Source organism: Zasmidium cellare (genome assembly GCF_010093935.1).
Source record: "Zasmidium cellare ATCC 36951 unplaced genomic scaffold M409scaffold_18, whole genome shotgun sequence".
NCBI classification, from domain to species: Eukaryota; Fungi; Ascomycota; class Dothideomycetes; order Mycosphaerellales; family Mycosphaerellaceae; genus Zasmidium; species Zasmidium cellare.
The window spans coordinates 665,275-685,389 of NW_022986962.1; the positions used below are offsets into that span (position 1 = coordinate 665,275).

The window sequence follows — 20,115 nt, forward strand, 5'->3', positions numbered from 1 at the left end:
AACATCTTCTGATTGCCTGTTCCGCACATTCTGGACTATGCCAACCCCACGTCCAGCGTGTGCTCACACCCATCTTTTCATCATTCACTCGCCAATAAAGTTTCCGACTTTCGCAGATAGAACGTTCGAAGTCTTTCGCGAATCAAGATCGCTCATTGAAATCGTGCTATGGGGCCCACCGTGTCAAGAGCTTACTGGCTTCTAGGCCAGAGTCAATATCAAGTAACTTCGACCTGGCTGGAACATGAACCTTGACAATGTAAGCAAGTTGCGGAGCTTGTCGACTACGATGGGGCTGGGGGCTGGTGTTCTTGGTCGATTGTGGGTGTCGGCATGATACAAACTTGTGGGTCACTATCGCCTAGGTGGCGCTGCTTCTGTCTGATCGCACGATGGAGACTTCGAAGCTTCTTTGAGGCGCGGTAATGGATAGAGTTAAAGCCATGATTTGCTCAATATGTATGCAGAGCGACTGGTATGGGCAGAAGTTTGAGTTTGGCAGCCGGGACCTCAACGGACCACTGAACTCGTTATGTGTCATCTAGACTTCTTCAACGCTACGCACAGTCTAATATCTTCTGCCAGTCTTTGAAAGGGTGCCATTCGTGTGAGCCACAAGGACGGGATACATAGACATCTTGATCATGCAAGCCACTCTTGCTTCAATCGACAGTAATAGTTCAGCATGTGCGCCAGCCCAGCATGCAGCACAGGGTCATTGGGGAGATCATCAGCGACGAAACCCATCATGACTGAGAACAAAAGCTGCCACATCTGTCCGATTCTGGCTTCCAGCAACAAATGCTCCTCCGTATCCATCGAGTCGATGCTCTGTCCCAGGGCTCGCATCTCCTCGAGATAAGACTGGCAGAAGAGTCGTTGTTCGTCCCTTGCAGGAGCATCGTAACCCGTCATGTTGGTCTCTGGGTTACTCCAGCAGTACATACGTTCATTGAAGTGGCCTCCTATGTCGATCCCGCGATAGCTGTATGTGCACGTCTCGTAGTCAATCAGAACTGTTCGGCATTCGCTTTCGTAGTTCTTCACCATGACATTGAGATAGTTGGCGTCTCCCACTGCGAGTGTAGCTTTGCACTGATGTCTTTCGAAGAGATTCGAAGCCCATTCCAGTTCTTGATCCCAAGCATTGTTTTCCAGTTGAGAGGCCAGCTCCAACGATTCGGGGTCTGCAGATGCTCTCAACTTTCGGACGCTTGAGTCTCTTCGTTTCAGTATAGCCGCCTTCAAGTCATCCACCACCAGGCCAAAATTCCTCCTCTTGAACGGAAGTTGTAGAGAGTGGAGCCTCGCATAACTCCTCGCTAGATCTCTTCTGATCGATGGTTCGCAGGATTCAGCAGCGGTGAGCGGATGTGCGTCGAGGTATTCCTCTAGTCTTCCTCCAGGGAATGCACCATAGAGCAAGGGCCCCCATCCCCTCCGCCCCATTTCGTAATATATGACAGCCTGATCCGTTGCGGACAGAGTGGTATTGCTGGCAAGAGGCTCTTCATGAGATTTCTTCTCTCCACGACCGAAGTGTCGAATGAGTACAGAGGACGGCTCTCGATTGGTAGAATTCGCATTGGTACGCTTGAGTATGTGCAAGCGATTGACAAACCCGCCCGTAACTTTTTGCAACTCCACATCCTCCAGGTCGGTTGCTGGCCATTCGGTGTCGAAATAACCAGATACCAACCTTAGAGCTTCAGCGGCGGTGAACTGCTGCTCTTTCCCAGCTCCTTCTTCTGTCATTTTCTGTAGTGTGCAAACGCAGAAGATGGAATCAATGGGTGAAGGACTCCGTCCATGCAGAGCACGAAGCTAGCACACAATGAGTCATTCCGAACATCCCAAAGAGGCAATCTCCCAAACAATGTCGTTTTCCCTTTGTAAAACCACTTTCCACATTAATGGACCGTTCCAAGCATGTTCTGCAGAGCCTAATTCTCATTCTGGCAAGCTCGCATACTGGCGGCTTGTAACGGCTTAGCCTGCAAGGCATCATCATGCTGCAGTAACCTTTTCCAGAGCAGAACGGAGTGAACCCGCACGTAGCCACCACTCCTGAGTAAATTGATTCATTTCTGCCGATTCCGATCTTGCCAAAAATGTAGATAAATCTGGGCGCAGCTTGAACATCACATGCAACGCCATCTTCACATGCTAGCGTGTGCAGAGTCTGCCACGTGCCACGTGCACCATGCCACGCGAGTCGCGCCTGCCTGATCCAGCTGAAAGCTGTTTCAGACTCGACTTCACATTCTACCATCTTTTTGCATTCACGTCAGCTCACTGACATTCTTCCACTTCCACAACATTATCCATCTGACAAGCAATGCATCAATCCACAAGCTCAGAAGAGGACAAGCAGCTGCTCGAGCTGTTTCCGGAGCTTGAGCAGCCTGCCGTCAAGATTATCGCTCCGAAGCTAGCCGTCGCGACTCCCTTTGGAATCCAGAACCGCGACATGTGCCTGCTGAACCCTGACGCCGACGCCGACGGGTACCGAGAGACCGAAGAGGCCATGCCACCGTTGCAGCCACAAGGCATCACCATGCCAACGAAGAAGTCAAAGACGAAAGGTCGCAGCCATGGCGAGAACAGCTCTCGCAGCATTAAGGCTCTGCGAAAGCAAGCTGGTGCAGGCGATCTCGAAGCAGCGATGAAGCTAGGCTGGAGCGTAGACCGCATCACGGACATCTTCAACCAGAACAAGAGGGCGAGGGGTGAGAAGGTCAGCCCAGGTCAACCGATCGATGATCTGGAGCTCCTGGGACGTATCGCGTTCAGACAGAAGTCCCAAGCGGAAATCCAGAAGAGACGCCAGGACAATCTCCGGAAGAAGGCTTACGAGGGAGATTACGAAGCTGCGAAGAAGCTCAAGATGGGCAAGAGGCGCATGAGGGAGATATTGCCACAGATGTTCAATTTCGGAAGCAGCGAGGAGGGAGAGAAGGACACGAACACCGAGTTCGCAAAGGAGCCACGCATGCCAACTCAAGGCTACCGCGAGCGAACTCCAGCCGAGCCACGCAACTTCGAGTTCGAGCGACACATGACCTGGTTGGCAGGTTTGCCCGCACCGGACGAGTTCATGCGATACGATGTCATGGGTTCGGCCAGCTACCACGGCCACGACATCACCGGAGACGCGTTCGCAAGTCGGCCTGTCAACCTCAAAGCGAGCCCCTCGTCCATGCAAGTCTCGCTGACTCCCCCCTCCTATCCGATCCTGAATCCTCCAAGGCCCTCTCTCGGACTAGATGGAGCACATGAAGATGAAGATTCCATGCAATTCCTTACGGCTGGACAAGAGGTCATGTCGAAGATTCATCAGAAGCCAGAGGAGGCCAAGAAGAACCAGGAGGCCAAGAAGAACCAGGAGGCTAAGGTAGGTCCACTTGACCCAAAGCGTGAGGAGCTGAAGACTGAGGGAGCGAAGCTTGACATGATGTGGTACAAGAAGTCGAATAAGCCACGACCAAGCAACTTCCCCGTCGAGAAAGTAGCCGAGGAGAGTCAGGCGGCCGAGGGGGCCAACCCGATGCCCAAGAGCCTGCTCGTGACCCTACCTATGCGTGGCTCGCAGTGGTATCACTGAGCAACACCATCACGACCTCTAAGTCTACGAGATATTTGACGACATGAGCATGAGGTAAGGACCCATCACGAACACTAAGTCTACGAGACTCCTGACGACTTGGGCATAAGGTAAGGACCCATCACGAACGAAAAGTCTACAAAACTCTTGACGACATCGACATGAGATAAGGTCTTTACGATTTAGGTGGATATCATCACATTGGAGAGGTTCAAAAGCGGAACATGCTGTATTTGTATCAAAAGCTTTCATTTAGGTATGAGCGTGGAATGAAGACATGACTTTGATGAACTCAATCTCTTTTCTCATCGTCTTGAATCATGAGTCTTATCATTCAGACCCCGTTAGTCTGTTAGTCTTGTTTGCTACGCTCGAGAATCCGAGCGAAATGTCCTCCCACCTTCAATCCTTCTCAATCCTCTCCACAGTAACCACAGCCCCCTTCTCGTCCCTCTCTTCACGTCTCTCCTCTTCCAACTCTTCAGCAAACTTCCTTCCACGACGTCCAATCTGCCACCATGGCAGGTCAAACACCGCATTGATGGACTCGAGTGACATGCCGGCCAATTCTGGCAAGAAGAACCATGCCCAGGCCATACCTAAGATGATGACAGCGGCGAAGAAGAACATCGTGCCGTTATTCGACAGAGCAAGGAACATGGACGGAACGGCCTTTGAGTTGCCGTATTGGTTGACGAAGTGGAAGCTGTATGATTGACTTGTTAGGTCGTGGTCACTGTCAGGGGGTTGGTTGGGACTCACGTCATGGCAAAAGAAGCGCCGATTGCTCGCAGGCGCAGAGGATAGATCTCGGCGTTGACGAGGTACTGGCACGAGTTCCATCCGAGGGCGAAGCCGAAGCCTGAAAGGTAGACTGTTGATAGTCAGTACCGATGAAGTTCGCAAAGACATACTTGCTGGGCACAAATTACTCATGACGATAGCTCCCGTGGCAGCATGCTTGTCACTCGCGCTCTGCACTGCCCCCTCATCCCCAGCAGACGAATCAATGGTCAAGAAGATCGCCATGTAGAGCATGGCAATGAACTGTAGCGAGGCGCCGAAAAGCAACGAACGTTTTCGCCCGATGAAGTCGATCAGGAAGAAAGCACACCCAGTCGCAGAGATGAACTTGACGAGGCCGAAGATCGCGGTGGCGAAGAGCTTCTCCTGCGAGCCAGAGATGCCGACCATATCGAAGTACTCGACGGCGTAGATGGTGATGCTGTTCGCTCCACTCCATTGACTGAACAGCTGTGTCATGACCGAGAGCATAAGTCGGTAGCGATTCGCGGGGATCATCACAAGTTCTCGCAAAGGAGCAAACCACGTAGTTCCCATGGTCGCCTCTCTTTCACGTTCGAGCTCTTCTGTGACGCCTCGTAGCTCATCCAAGAGGAAGGGATGATCGACAGGTAGATGTCGAATCTTGGACAGGCAAATGGCGGCCTTTTCGGGCTTGCCGACTTTGAGCAGCCAACGTGGGCTTTCGACACAGCCGAAGGAGAGGATGATGATCGTGACGGCGACGTAGATATGGAGAAGTGTTGGCACGACCCACTGCAGCTGCGTGTTGCCGCTGATGTGAATGCTGGAGCCGTACGCGGCGAAGTAGGCACTGGTGACAAAAGGTCAGAAGACGCAAGCAGAGGAGAGGGATACGGTAGCTTACAGCATTGTGCCAAAGTATACGGAGCCGGAGAAGAAGCAAACACAGAGTCCACGGAAATAGCGAGGTGCAATCTCTGCCAGATAGGTAGGACCGACCACGACCGTTTGGCCAATACCAATGCCAGCAATGAAACGCCCAGCATAGAGCAAACCCAAGCTTCCGTTGGCAGCGGAGCTGAGGTACATCGCGATTCCGACAATCCAAACAATGCAAAGCTCTCTGGTAGCCCAGAGTCGCCCGAGCTTATCAGTCAGATAGAAGCCTACTAAGGCTCCGAGGATTGAGCCCATCTGCACCATAGATGTGATGTTTGACAATTCATCTGCCTGCTGTTGCTCTGTCTTTGACGGGTCCTTCAACTTGAAGAGGCGGGAGAAACTCGGCAGCGAGGCTGTCGTGCCTGTGAGACCCTCATCGATGCCACGAGAGGCGCCCATGAGGCCGAAGGCTAGCAGTGCGGTCAGTTCAGGGGCCTGGAGTGAAGAGTCCGGCGATCATACCAAAGACCATATACCATAGCCTCCAATTCAAGATCTCCTTAGGAGCGCCTTGCAAGCGTTTGGTGAACATGATGGAGGGAGGTCTGCAAAGTTGGAGTGGTGTAGAGTCAAGCGTTTTCCTCCAAAGTGTTGGACAAACTAAGAAGACTCGGCCGTGCTTGTTGCTCGTGCTAAGAGCTTGGTAGTTATAGTCGCTATCCCCGCACCACAGGAAGACCTACGGGGTGCAGTAGACCCATGTGGCCCGGGGTCAGATGCTACCCTCCAGGGAGAAGAGCCACAATACCTAGTGGCCGGATGCATCCGGAGTCGGTCATGTGTTGATCTGGGCTCCAATGGGCTGGACGATGGATCACTGCCAGTGATATCTCTGCATGATTGAGGGATATAGCGCGTTCCCCACGTTGTACAGGTGGCTCCAGAGACTGCTATTGGCAACACCAGGCTTGGCTTTGGTTCGCCAGCGCCGTCTGAGCCGGTTTTGGTCGTTGAGAATGGAGACTGTCGCCGTGGTCCGTGAAGCCAAGACGGACTTACGAACGCCTCACTCTCCTATCTCGGCATGTCAATCTGCTACACCGCAGCTCTACTGTGTCATGTACTCTGTCCAAGGAGTGAACCGGTGAGGGTGCCATCGTCTAGTTGTCCAGACCCTGACAGAAGTTCCACATAACCCTTCAGATCGTCGGGAGAGGCATAGCTAGCATAGAGATACCTCACCCGTTTGAGTGAATGTGCTTTGGGTTGAAGGTACTGTAGAGGCCCTCATATTGATTCCCGTGAATTGGGAGTCCTGGATGCTGAGATAGACATTGCTTTATGCTTCTACAGATGCAGTGGTGGCCGTCCCTTTCGCCATCGCATTGAGTGCACTACCCTCTTTGAACCACTCGATCTGCGCCTCGTTCAATGAGTGGTGAAGTTGCAGGTCAAACGGATCACCGTCTTTCGGCCGCACCACCATTGTCAACGGTGTATTGACAGCTATATCCTTGCACAAGATATCGATTCGATGGTCGGCATGCACTCTTTCGTAATCGGACTCGTCCACGAAAGTCAGAGACAGAACTCCTTGCTTCTTCAGATTCGTCTCGTGAATGCGAGCAAAGGATCTCGCAATCACAGCAAATCCGCCTAGATGGCGTATCTCCAAGGCGGCATGTTCACGGGAAGAGCCTTCGCCGAAGTTGTTGTCGCCAATTACCACCCAGGGCAGATTCTTGGCTTTGTATTCTCTGGCTGTTGCAGGGACCGCGCCAGTCTTTCCGGTGAGGACGTTGGTAATCTTGTTCTTGCGATCGTTCTCTGCATTTGTGGCGCCAATGAGGAGATTGTTTGAAATGTTGTCGAGGTGACCACGGTATTTCAACCAGGGCCCCGCAGCTGTATCGCCAGTCAGCTAATCCAAATACACGAAGGATTTTGTCTTACCTGATATAGCATCTGTCGTGGTCTTGCCCTTTGTCTTGATGAGAATGGGCATGTTTACTGCATTATGTCCATTCCATGCAGGAAATGGAGGTATGGCTTGAAGACGGTTTGAATCTGTCGGGATTATGACTTCAATGTCCCTTCTGTCTTGAGGCGGCTCCTGATATGCATCGGAAGTCGCCTTGTATCCGTTCGACGGTAAGCTGCGACCCGACGGAGGTTGCAATCGAAAGCTCTTGTCGCCAACTTTGAGGTCGTCTGTGAGGGGATTGAAAAGTAAGGTACCTGCCAGCGACATCGCCACCACAAGCTCAGGCGATGCAACAAAGGCATGCGTTGCTGCGTTTCCGTCATTGCGGCCGGCAAAGTTGCGGTTATAGGATGACAGAATCGAGTTGTCTTGTCCATCGGGCATATCAAACCGATCCCAATTCCCGATACATGGACCGCATGCGTTCGCAAGTACGATGCCACCAATCTTCTTGAGCGTGCTTAGTTGTCCATCTCGCTCAATGGTACCACGAATGAGCTCAGATCCAGGTGTCACAGTCAACTTGCAGGCAGACTTAGGCATTCCGTGGTCCAGGGCGTCAGCAGCTATACTGGCCGCTCGAGACATGTCCTCATAGGATGCGTTTGTGCAAGATCCGATAAGTGCAACGCTGATCTTCTCGGGCCAACCATTCTCGCGTACTGTGCGTGCAAACTCGCTAATAGGCGTTGCAAGATCGGGAGTGAATGGTCCATTAATATGTGGCTCCAGACTGCTAAGATCAATGTCGATGATTTGGTCGTAAGAGGACTCTGATTCGGGGTCTGGGCGTAGATCATCGGCGTATAGGCGAGCGTACTCTGCGATCTCGGAGCGTTTGGTCGCAACCAGGTAGTCGTACATACTGTCGGTGAAGGGAAATATTGAAGTCGTAGCGCCGATCTCTGCGCCCATGTTACAAATTGTCGCCATGCCAGTACATGAGAGCGTGTCGACTCCGGGTCCAAAGTACTCCATGATCGCACCTGTTCCACCCTTCACTGTCACCAGTCCCGCCAGCTTCAATACAATGTCTGGATTGATTAAGTCAGTTTCCAACGTCTGCGCTGTCGGGATGGACCCTCGCACCTTTGGGGGTTGCCCAGCCGTTCAGGCGTCCGGTCAACCTCACACCGAAGATCTTCGGTTGCTTCACTTCCCACGGAAGGCCAGCCAAAACATCCACTGTGTCACCTCCTCCAACTCCAATAGCACACATTGCTAGTCCTCCAGCGTTGGGAGTATGCGAGTCTGTGCCGATAGTAAGGCCACCAGGAAAGGCGTAGTTTTCCAACAGAACTTGATGGAAGATACCAGAGCCAGGCTTCCATAGTCCGACGCCAAACTTCGCACAGGCTGAACTCAGAAAGTTCCATACTTCACGATTCTCGCCCCAAGCGGTTCCCAGATCCTCAATTCCTTCCACACGGGCAGTAATGAGATGATCTGAATATACTGTCATGGGAGTCTTGGTGTCTGTGAGGCCAGCACTCATCAGTTGCAGGAACACTGTCTGTGCCGTGGCATCGTGGCTCGCAACTCTGTCAGGTCGCAGACGTAGATAGCTCTTGCCCCGTTCGAGGTCTTGAGTCGGGTCGTCCAGATGGGAGAATAGCACCTTCTCGGCGTATAGAAGCGGCCGCTGAAGCCGGCTGCGGACAACGTCCAATGTGCTTTTCATCTTGGCATAGTCGATGAAGCTGTCTGACTCAAGGTTGTTCATGTGAACACGCTGCGATAGCGAACTCGGTATGACTCGACAATCGCTGCCATTTTGGATGCCAGCAGTCGCATGCGGCATGTTGGTAACTTGGTCGATTGAAAAATGCTGGAAGCGTGAAATTCGTAACGGTCTCCGTAGACAGGCTCGAAGTCTCGCGCTCTTTTGCAGCATGTAGGTCTTTAGGTACTAGTTGCAGATAATGGGCCTTGGACTACCTTTATTCAACTTGGCGTCGGAGTTTGCCCGAGGTGAGGGATGCAGCCGTGCTGTGCAAGGTCACTGGGGGCGAAGTGCGCAATTGACCCAAAAGACCGCAAGAACAGCCCTCCACTCTGCTGAGACCATGATGGTACGTTTGATGGAATCAACACTCGTCAACAAGCTGCCACTCATCGTCCAGGTTTTGCGATGGCAGCTTGGCGCTCACGAAAACGGAGGCAATCCGGGTGATGCCAAGGACTTGTTTGCCATGCTCTCCGGCTGTGCCGACCATGAACTATGGGGAACCAGGGTGTAGAACAGACTTGTGGAGAATTTGATGCCATGGCTGGCAGGCTCGCACAGAGAGGCAAGCCGAACACGCAAAATGTGGGCGTGGCATGCAACGGAAGGGAGCAGGTGAAGTCGGATTGTCCGGATGGATCCGGCGGAGAATCGTCGGCAACTGCTCAATCCCCGCCACCTGAAGCCTCGCCAGCCGCGACCGCTCGTGTGTGCTCCTTCCTGACCACTTCTATGCATCTTACAACGAACAAGAACGAATAGTATGAATCTCCAAGACGTTACGCCAAGACTACATCGCATATCACAAAACTGGAGGCCGCCCTATGGCTGAGACCACCCGTCCTCGTCGCCGTCATCGCGCCGGACTTAGCCGGATTGCCCTCGCCTGCGAGCGATGTCGAGAGAAGAAGAACAAGTGCGATGGCGCCTCACCCGTGTGCTCGCAATGTCAGCGAGCCGGTGCCGAATGCATTGTTGTAGATCGCTTGACCCACCGGCCGCTACCTCGTGGTCACGTTGATGCACTGGAGCGGGAGAATGAGGAGCTACGTCGGCGCATTCAGATGCTCGAGCAGCATAGCAGTGCTCTCAATGGAGTGCACGGTGTCACGACACCTCTATCTCCGCCTCCAGTACCAGTGCCGGACGATGGAACGCCAAGCGATGTTTCGCTGGAACGAACCGCTCTTCATCACACGACTGCCGGAGGTGACATGTATCTGGGCGACTCTGGTGGTACCTTCTTCGGGACGCTAGTTCAGAAGACTCTCATGCGCTCGGGCTACCAGCAAGAGAACGGTCCCATTCACAGCTCGCTTAGACTCAATCTCAACAATCAAGCAGAGGCCAACAAAGCAGCCTTCACAAGTCCTTCTGGACGAATCGACGAAACATGGTTGCCTCCCGAGCTCATCTTCAGACTGGAAGATGCCTTCTTTGACCACCGCTGGCCTAATGCGCCCTTTCTCCATCGACCCACTTTTCGAGAACGACATCTCCAAGAGTTCTTGACCCAGCGTGAGGATGCTAGCTCAGTCTCAATTTTCTTGGCACTCATGGTATGCGCAATGGGCGCAGTCTACCTCGAGCGACAGGACAGATCACTGAAAAATCTTTCCCTGTTGTGCTTTGCCATGGCAATGGACCAGCACTTCGATGCAGTCATTCGCAAGGGCGGTTTAAAAGCGATCCAGGCTCTTCTACTGCTGAGCACCTTCGCCTTGAACCGTTCCTGTGGCATCAACGCTTGGCAGGTCGCTGGGCAGGCTGTACGCTCGAGCATCGCAATGGGACTACATCGACAGTACGGAGCCGCTTCTGAAAGCTCGTCATTCCTACACAAGGAGATGCGGAAGCGTATCTTTTGGTGCGCCTATGCTATTGACAGAAACATTTCAATAGCACTTGGTCGCCCGCCGGCGATTCGAGATGCCGACATTGATGTTGATCTCCCTGTTTGTACGACTGACGACGATTTGGTGTCTTCAGAAGCTTCAGCGAACACGTCCCAGCGCCGCCTACCTACACCAAACGATACCTCCTCTTTCATCCACATTGTCGAGCTACGTCGTCTCCGTGCCAGGATCCAAGATACCCTCTATCCCGCAAAAGTTTCGCTCCACGAGGCTGCTTATGTATCTATTCGATCATCCATGCACAAAGACCTCGAGACATGGGCCGCGAACGCTCCACGCTACAACCAGGCCAAGGTGTTGACGTTCCAAACCAATGAGTGGTTTCAGATCACTTACTCTCAATCCCTCCTACTGCTCTACCGCCCTTCGCCGGCCTGTCCTGTCGCAAGCCAAGACGCTTTACAGATATGCTCGGAGAACGCGATCAACCTCATCACCTCCTACTCTTCGCTTTACGCCAAAAACAAGATGGCCTATACCTGGATCACGCTCCACTCTCTCCTCATGGCCAGCATCACGATGCTGTATACTCTCTGGGTCAGCTCACCGATTCGTGAACAAACAACCCCAGCAGTCGTGGATTCCAACATCAAGCAATGTCTCATGCTGTTCGAGGTCATGCAGGAGACCTGGCCACTGGCTGCTCGTTGCCATGACATCGTCCAACGTTTCGGCAAAGCTGCACTGGGGCTTTGGCAGGATCATAGAAACCAAGAGCAGCCGCCACCGATCACCAGCAGCGGCTCAGGCGCAGCTGATCATGAGATTGGAGCTGATTATGCAGCCTGGTTTGGAGTTCAGACGAACAGCGCCGCTCCGCAATCAGGACTGGGCATTGTTGATGCTCAGGAGGCCCCTTCGTTGCTCGAAAGCGGGGATGCAACAGGTGGCCTGGATTTGATCAACGGTCTGGACGACTCGATTTTCCAGGATTTTGATATCAATCTCCCGTTGATGATGGATGCCTTCAGCGACCACGCAGGGTGGCATTGAGTGACTCCGTCATTGCTTTTTACATGGCATCTAACTGTAAATCTCCCCCAATTCGGGACCCCGTCTACCGCCATGGAACACAAGTTCCACATCAAAACGTTTCACCTTACAACATTCCACCCGCTGCCGCTGCCGCTACCGCCACGACGACCTTCACAACCGGACACGGACTCTGGGACGCGTTGTGAATCTCAAGCAGAGGTGCAGACGAACCGGCTCCCTCGAACTGTACTCTATCAGCGCCGGGGGCGTTGAAATCGATCGAGTCTCTGAAGGGGGCCGAGTGAGGGGGCAAGAAGGATTATGTTTTGGGTGGCTGTGGAGAGGAAGTTGCGAGATTTGTTAGGGGAAGGAGGAGGGAGGTGGGGACGAAGAGGTCGGGCTGGAAGTCGAGGACGGTGAGGCCATGCTTGGTTTGGGCAAGAGAGCGGGTGATGAGGAAGAGGGTTGTGAGGGGGAGGATCATGTTGGTGGTGAGGGAGCAGGAAGAGAATGTTGTATGAGGTATGTGAGGAGGAAGATATTATTGATGAACAATAACCGCAGCGCCTGCGCCCTTTATATCGTCGGCCGTTACATCGTATACAAAATCTCTTTCACCCTCAACTTGATCATTTCCCCATCCCCAACACTGCCGAGAATCCTCGCGCGTAGTCCACAGCTTCAATCCACGTTCGTAGCTTCAATCCAAGCCCATAACAGGAACAACGCTCCATATCGTAGCCCAAGCATCTCGCAATGCGGCCCGACCTCCAACAACAGACTCAAAGCTTGAAGTATTTCCAGTCTAGCGAAAGGAGATCTGCCACAAGCCTAATCTTTGCTCCATGAACCTATTCGTCCCCGATTGCGCCAGCGTTAGTGAGTGACGATGTGTCGTGCAAGGTAATCTTCAAGCGGGATCCGAGAGCTCGCGTCTTTGCATTCCTGATTCAGCGATCATACCAGATTGTGATAACACAGCAGCGACGAGGCTGCTGGATATTGAGGGTCGTCGTGATTATTGTTGTACGCACTGAAGTCAAAGCCAAGCTTTTTCACACGTGCAACCGATGTGGACCGTCCCTGGCGAGGTCAAACTCTCGCGGCGGCGACAAAAGCCCGCCACCACAACTGCGCCTTGGCATTTTCTGTCAGGGTTTGGAGATTTGCCCAGACGCCCAGGCTATGGACATTTTCGATTTCTGCTTTCTGGCCTCGTTCGGTACGTGATTGATCTTGAGAGTGGTGCTCTGGTCGTGCCTAGTCGTCCAGAGGTTGTAATGTGAGCTGGGATCGCAGAGTCTTAACAGACAGGACAGGAGCGTGGGGATGTATATTTCGCCTTTCCGGAACCATGAGCAGTCACAGAGTGACATCTTCAGGATGCCAATGTAATACGTTCAATCCATCACTCTGCCATGGCTCACTCAAGCCCGCCTTGCCATACAGACTGCAAATCAGGCATCGGGAAAGGTAGCTGATCCGAAAAGATGCTAGACATCAGATCTTGATCCTGCAAACCAGCCAGCGACAGATCATCGTTGAAGATTGGTTCCTTGTAAAAGTCTGCCAGTTCTTCTTGGCCGAATAGTGAATCGCTCTGGTAGTATATCTCGGGTCCAGCGTTGGCGGTAGTGTTCTTTTGGTAGTCGTCGATAATGGCCTTGTAGTCGTTGAACCAGTTCTCGAAGAGGACGTAGGCGCCTAGGATTTTGCTGTTGAAGGAACTCTGGTTGGCGTTGCGAAGAGCTATTGCGACTGGCTTCATGCGGGCGAAGTATTCTTCTATCCGTAATTCGCCTCGATCCAGTACCGCTCCATAAGTGTTTCCAGGGGCACTAACCGCGATGTAGAGCTTGATAAGCACGAAAAGCGAGTAGAGGATCCTGGGAATATATGATAAGGATGTCACGCCCAAAAGTGTGTTCGTATCCAACTCCAGGGCAACGTCCAAAGCACCATGAAGAGCATCCCGTAGCGCATAGAGTGCCGCAAAGCGCTCGACTGTGACGGGCATAGCGGCAAAGTCTTCTGGTTGTATCTTGTTTGGAGAAGGCGGGACGGCGAACGAGAGCTTGTTCGTTGCCGTGTGTAGGATCGGTTCGTTCAAGTACGCCACAGCAATGTGCAGATAGAAGTTGAGAGCTGGGTCTCCAGTAAGCCCGATCCTCCATCGAGCGATCTCTTGCCGAAGAGTTGAGACCATGAATTTGGATGCTGGAGTATTCGGGTCCCAGATCGAAGACGGATCACATAGTCCAACGCACGTAGCAATCTGGTAAAGGAGTTTCTCCGCTGATACTATCTGACCGAACAGGCCATCGGTCGGGAGGGCCTCTGACGATGTAGTCAAGTGCAAGAGGCTCTCGTCGTGGTACGGTGTCCAAGTCACTGCGTCTGGTCGTCTAGTCACGCTGGAAAGACTGGCCTGTGCAACGAAACAAGCCAGCCAGGTTCGTCGTGCGCTGAGTGAGCATATGTCGAACTTCTTGATCGGACCAGCTCCAGGCGATCTGAGAGCTTGAGGACCAGCAATGCCGAGATCGATAGCATCGTTGGTTGCCAGATGCAGGAGCTGACACATGGTTGCGTGCCTCAATCCAGGTCGTACACGGAACCAGAAGCCCGCGATTAGAAGAGCTTGCACCAGTTCGAGCGATCTATTTCCGGTGGCAATCAGATTGTGTGCAAAGACATGCATAATCCGCTCGACAAGACCAAACTGCACATCCTCGGTGAGATCGCCGGCTGCTGCAAAAGTGATGACAGAGAGGAGTACGAGAGGATTGGTTTCTCGAAGTCCAGCCAAGTCTGATCGATCGATAGGTACGACCGGGTAGACTGGTACCATTTGCTTTACGTAGACGTCCAAAGCTTCCTGCTGGACTGAGCGAGGCACGCATTCGTCGAGAAAAGCGAGGGCGGCGTCGGTCGCCGGGTCGACGGTTCTGGCTGTTGTTGGCGACACGAAATTTGTGACCGCATCGCATTCATCGTCGTGGGTGCTCTTCTGGCGTTTCCGCTTCACCGTGGGATCAGGCGATTGGGATTCCGGGAGTGAGATATTCTGCTCTCGCAGGGCTTTCGTCAGCTCGGCCACCTGGTTCTCCAAATCCGCTATTCGGTCTCTCTGGCGGCGACTTTGAGCCGGTACACACTCCTTGCCGGCCCTCCAACACCGTTCGCAGGTCTCGTCTGGATCCTCAACGCTAGGGTCGCAGCGTGCTTTAAGAACTCTGCAGGCCTCGCAGGCTTTCCGTCGTTTGGCTGCTGCTGGTGTGTTGGACATGGTGTGGGTTCTGGCGGTTCCCGTCCGGGCTTTCCACAGCCTTGGTGAAGGTGTAGTGGTATATCAGGCCGCGAGCATTCACGCAGACCGGCCAAGCCAGGCGCAGCCAAAGTCAATGACGTCGCGTGCAGCCGAAGGCTCTGAGGGCACGGGGGTGAAGGATCACTACGCCGTCCTTCTCTCTACCCACGCCAGGCAGTCTGCATCGATCTGGAAAATGGGTGATGGGCGTGCTGCCTTTTGTGCAGACTGCAGAGATACGGCCGTTCGAGAACGTGGTCAGCGCTTGGGACCGACAGTCAGCCAAAAGCAGCCAAGCGAGGCCTCAAGCATCGCGCATCGAGATCCTCCTCGCACTGTCCGCGGAGCTGTCGTCCTCTCCAACATCAATCGCTGGTGATGTTTCATGGGACTCCCAGTCGTACGAATGGATGGTGGTATCCTAATGATATCGGCGGAAGGAGAGATGAAGCCTGGTGATGTTGAAAATTCAGGCGGGCCGTTAATCAAATTTTGATGGACCCGCCAACGCAGGGCGCGTCAAGCTGACCTCACCTCTCAATGCAACACCATCCTCACCCCGATGCTGGCCTTGGTGCCGCGACAGATGACAACCCTCGATGCCACTCAAACCTCAGTCAACCGTATTATCAGGGACTTTCCGACCCGCCCTCCGCGCAACATGTCCCATCCTACGTCTCTGCGGTAGCTGTCTGAAAGAATGCCGACCTCTCTCCCATACCTGCACGATATCCAGCGTGTCGGCAACAAGATATCGACTCCCGAGGCGAGAAAGGCCTCTTCGAATAGTTGCCACGACTGTACCGCCCTTGAGTATCGACGATTTCCAAGCTCTTGCGGAAAAAGATGCCGCCGACGCTGCCCATGCCGTGGCTTGTATGAAGAAACACAAAGAGGAGATCGAAGCTCTACCCATGGCTGAGCGAAAGGATGCGTGCATACGTGTAGGAAAGGGATCACGAATGTTCACTTGGCTACTCGAGGAAAAGGTCAATGACCTTGACACAATGTTCACCAACCATAGCGCGCTGGGCGAACTGCTCTGCTGGCACATAATAGGTGAGGGGCTCGAAGAATAGTACGTATACTTCAGGCTATGAGTATCTGACTTCGTGTCTGAGATCTTCGCTTACGTTCTGCTTTGCGCTTTTAGCATCTGGCGGTATCTCGCATTGCAAAATCAGCAGCAGCACAGTAGTAGTGTCCTAAAACCCAACAGCTTGGTCCATACCGAGCGCCTGCTGGCAGACACAGCGTCCGCGCACTTTGAATGGACTGGGCGAAAGTGTGCAGAACCGTCGCTACGTGTCCTAGAACGAGCAATCAATACGTTCCCTGTACAACAGCGGAGAGCTGATGGCATATGTTACGTTGCTCTCGAAATGGTGATTAAGCGCATCATCCTCGATAGGACTTTGCAACCCTATCCGGGCCAATTTTTCGACTTATTTATAGATCTTCGACGCCTGACGATTGCACGCATCGTTCGGGAACAGGAAATCTCTCGACTGATGCTGTGGCATCCCACCACGCCAGATGCTGAACCCATGTTGCGATACGTTCAAGGAGACCTATCTGAATTGTCCACAATATGGCGAGCCTCGATGCCGGCGCTCAATGCTTTCGGCAGCGATCTGTTCAGGGCAAGCTACATTCTCGAGAAACAAGGCCGTACTGAAGGAGCAGCTTGGCTGAACTTCATGGTTGAATCAAGAGTCCCAGCTGTTTGGCACAAACGCATTGAGGTCTGGAAGCAATTTGATAATGACCCGAAGCTTGACTGCATACGAAAGCAAGAAGCTCGAAACTCTGGATACAACACCTAGGGAACCCTCATCAGCGGCCCAATCAATCGTGAAATGGAGTTTCTACATCAGCGCTTTGTAGAAGGCTCCCAGGCGCAGAAGCCCCGCTTCCCGCTCTTCAGGAAGTCACGAGACCTTCTCTCAGCAGTCTACAAGCACAAGGCAACTGTGACCCCTACCGAGTGCCTACCAGACGCCCGCGCTACGGCCTCGCTCGTCTATACTCAAAGGCTCAGCCCAACTCGAACCGACGACTATGAGCTTCGTTTCCGACAGCATATTCTCATCAAGCATTCACACAAGAAATAGCTACGCCATTCACGAAGTCACGCTGGGCGAGTGAATTCACCTCCGTGCTGTCACTTCGCGCGATCTGAACTGCGACACACCTCTCACTTTTAAACTCCTGCCTGCAATCATTACTTTACTCATCCTTTCAACATGGCCATCATCAAGGACCAGATCGCAAGGATGAAGGGGTCGAGGCCGCTTCAGGGAACATCGCACGAGGTGACCAGGAGGATCAAGTCGGCAAGAGAAGCTACCGCCGAAATAAGGGTACCAACGGAGGAAATGTCCAAAGCAAAAGCAGAGCAATACCGTCGCCATTTCGACGCAGCACGCAACTTCGAAGACGAAGACGACGGTTGGTTGCACGTGGACACCAATACCGCTCGACCATCTCACGTAACACATCACTCGCTCACCTCTCCCCGTCAATCGAGTCCGCACAGCAACAGTCACAGCAAAGTCAGCACATTACGCTCAACCGCCAACATCTTCTCGCCACAGTCAAACCCGAACGAAAACACCCACGTCTCATCGCCCCTCGCCAGCAGGTCGCAACTCAAGCCGACAGCTCCGAAATGGGTCTCCCAGTCACAGAACGCGAGCCCAACCGGACATTCACCCTTCACAGCGCCGACCGCGAATGCTCCTTCATTTGTGCCTGGCACCTACTCTACTGCCAAAGGAGGCTACCAAGCAAACGATGAAGAGGAGGGACCGCCCCGGCTGAGAGACGCTGTGGCTCGTGAGAGAGAACTCATCGGGCAGCAGCTCAGGGACAGGGCTCTTGCCAGAGCTAGGCGCACTGCTATGCAAGAGGAAGAGTCGGAGCGGCATCGTATGAAAGCTGGCAGAGGCGAGGGAGACTACTACAGCTCTGGATCGCCGCGACGCATGGATGAGAAGATTCCGTGGGGGGTTGTCGCTCATCCAACGGGCCAGCGGCCGTGGCGGCGAAATCGCAACTTTCGGGTGAGAGGACGAGGCTCTTTCGGAAGGTCAGTGGACTGAAGTGTGAAGAGTCTGGAGAAAAGCAAGGTGGTTTGAGTAAAGCTCAGCTTAGGAAATAACAGCGGTCTGGCCTTGAGTACAAATCGATCACATATCATCACGACTGACCAACGCTGCCAAAGCTTCACCCCATAATCTTCGCACAGACCATGCGATGATCATCATCAAGCACAACACAAAATCTACCGTGAGGAGTGATAACTTGAAAGCGCGACAGTAAACCCTCCCTGTCTGTTAACAAGCAACTACAATAGACAGCTCATAAGTCTGAAACCTGTCATGAAACCTGGACGCTGGCTTCAATACACCGCGACCGCCATTTAACCCCTCAGGCATGCTAGAAAAGGATGGAGTCTTGCAGAGCCACTGAACAATGCCACAACCGATTGCTTACCGAACGAACAGGCTGTCTAATCGCACCCTACGATCCTGGCGCGGATCCCGCGGCTGCTGGGAATGTCAGGCTGCAAAAGTTCGCTAGCCTCGCCCGAACCGTGCAAGATCGTCCTACAAGAAGAGTACATGTACTGTATGTCAACAGTGCATGCACTGACTTCTGCATGCGAAGGAGCAGACACCAACCACCTCGCACAAAAAGTTGAATATAGGATCTGATGATTATATGGACTCTTAAGCATGGTCTTGGTCGTCTCGTCGTTTGCCTTGTGTTTCAGTCGAAATGTCGGTGTTTCTCTCTACAGCCCTTCTCCTCCTAGCCGTGTCCGCTACAGCCTTATCACACAGATCAGAATGCTACTCACACCATATCGATTGGAGCCCCTGCCCGAAAGACTTTGAAAGCCCTCTCCCTCCTTTGCGCCGATGTTACCGTTCCCTTTAAAGGGAAAGATCGAGAGCTAGCTTATGACTTATTAGTCTGCGATCTTGCATAGGCGATTTTATGCCAAAAAGCTATGTGTACTTTTTAGGAGCGACATGTACGACAACTTATTGCTAGGATCTTCCCTTGATTAATTGATTGACTCCCGGAAGGAGGTCGAAGTCGATGGAGTGAGTCGAAATTGTTCCGATACAAAGATGGATTTCCGAAATCCATAGAAGCGCTTCATACGCAGCATTTCTCAGGCTTGGATCCATGTTTTGAGTCGAGCAAGCTACGGATGTCGTCTCGATTCGTCCTTTCATGTGACAGCAGAGGCCATGAGCCTGACTCTAATTGGCCACCACCCCCTGCGACGCTAGCGAATGTCCCCGAGCCTTTTTGAGCCTCTCGCCAAACCGACGAGAGTGTTACGGATCGAGCCTGGCACGAGCGAGCCTCCCAGGCTTGGCGCACGTAACCGCTCTCTCGCTCCGTTAGGAGAGCGATAGAGCGCTCTCCCTCTTACCTTATAGAGCGTAGAGCGGTGCGCTTCTCCTTTATATATAGGAACGATATTATACTTGTTATAATAGCGTTTAACTTACTATTTAATCTTACTATTTAGTTTACTAAAATACCTAAACTATTAAGCTAAGACTACTCTATAGGGTTTATATAGATGTTAAATATAGTAGAAGTAACTAAATTAATAAACAATAGTAGGAACTAACCTAGTTATAATTATGTTAGTTCTAGGAAGTAGGAGACCTAAGGTAAAATAAGCTCCCCTTAGTTACGTAACTCTTAGTATAGATACTTTAGGTATCTATCTTAGCCTACCTATCTAGACTATACTATTTAATACTCCTACTTAGGCTAGTATATATATCTCTAAAGTAGAGCCTAAGTAATAGTATATAATTTAAAAGAATTTCCTTCTATCTAATTAGGTATTAGGGCTTATTCTACTTCTATAGTATAGTAGTAATAACTGTAGTTTAACTCCTAGGCCTAGTATATTAG

General features: G+C 52.4%; 8 protein-coding genes across 8 annotated transcripts; 4 read left to right on the forward strand and 4 right to left on the reverse strand.

The window, feature by feature from the left end:
• Positions 1–642: 642 nt before the first annotated feature.
• Positions 643–1,755, reverse strand: M409DRAFT_66654 (uncharacterized protein; the record flags this gene model as incomplete). The annotated part of the gene is made up of 1 exon (XM_033817035.1): positions 643–1,755. One exon carries the CDS (start codon positions 1,753–1,755, stop codon positions 643–645), a length of 1,113 nt encoding a protein of 370 aa, XP_033667573.1.
• Positions 1,756–2,338: 583 nt separating this feature from the next.
• M409DRAFT_23315 (uncharacterized protein) lies at positions 2,339–3,604 on the forward strand (the record flags this gene model as incomplete). The annotated part of the gene is made up of 1 exon (XM_033806735.1): positions 2,339–3,604. One exon carries the CDS (start codon positions 2,339–2,341, stop codon positions 3,602–3,604), a length of 1,266 nt encoding a protein of 421 aa, XP_033667574.1.
• Positions 3,605–4,006: 402 nt separating this feature from the next.
• Positions 4,007–5,846, reverse strand: M409DRAFT_66655 (uncharacterized protein; the record flags this gene model as incomplete). Its single annotated transcript, XM_033817036.1, has 5 exons — positions 4,007–4,310; positions 4,367–4,478; positions 4,537–5,222; positions 5,277–5,724; positions 5,777–5,846. The coding sequence occupies 5 exons, from the start codon at positions 5,844–5,846 to the stop codon at positions 4,007–4,009; spliced, it is 1,620 nt and encodes a 539-aa protein (XP_033667575.1).
• Positions 5,847–6,593: 747 nt separating this feature from the next.
• On the reverse strand, positions 6,594–9,039 carry M409DRAFT_36692 (uncharacterized protein; the record flags this gene model as incomplete). Its single annotated transcript, XM_033810599.1, has 3 exons — positions 6,594–7,159; positions 7,208–8,272; positions 8,328–9,039. 3 exons carry the CDS (start codon positions 9,037–9,039, stop codon positions 6,594–6,596), a joined length of 2,343 nt encoding a protein of 780 aa, XP_033667576.1.
• A 749-nt stretch (positions 9,040–9,788) lies between these two features.
• On the forward strand, positions 9,789–11,873 carry M409DRAFT_23318 (uncharacterized protein; the record flags this gene model as incomplete). The annotated part of the gene is made up of 1 exon (XM_033806736.1): positions 9,789–11,873. One exon carries the CDS (start codon positions 9,789–9,791, stop codon positions 11,871–11,873), a length of 2,085 nt encoding a protein of 694 aa, XP_033667577.1.
• Positions 11,874–13,278: 1,405 nt separating this feature from the next.
• On the reverse strand, positions 13,279–15,144 carry M409DRAFT_55006 (uncharacterized protein; the record flags this gene model as incomplete). The annotated part of the gene is made up of 1 exon (XM_033812882.1): positions 13,279–15,144. The coding sequence occupies one exon, from the start codon at positions 15,142–15,144 to the stop codon at positions 13,279–13,281; it is 1,866 nt and encodes a 621-aa protein (XP_033667578.1).
• Positions 15,145–16,172: 1,028 nt separating this feature from the next.
• Positions 16,173–16,991, forward strand: M409DRAFT_55007 (uncharacterized protein; the record flags this gene model as incomplete). The annotated part of the gene is made up of 2 exons (XM_033812883.1): positions 16,173–16,243; positions 16,319–16,991. The coding sequence occupies 2 exons, from the start codon at positions 16,173–16,175 to the stop codon at positions 16,989–16,991; spliced, it is 744 nt and encodes a 247-aa protein (XP_033667579.1).
• Positions 16,992–17,411: 420 nt separating this feature from the next.
• On the forward strand, positions 17,412–18,269 carry M409DRAFT_23320 (uncharacterized protein; the record flags this gene model as incomplete). Its single annotated transcript, XM_033806737.1, has 1 exon — positions 17,412–18,269. The coding sequence occupies one exon, from the start codon at positions 17,412–17,414 to the stop codon at positions 18,267–18,269; it is 858 nt and encodes a 285-aa protein (XP_033667580.1).
• Positions 18,270–20,115: the final 1,846 nt, after the last annotated feature.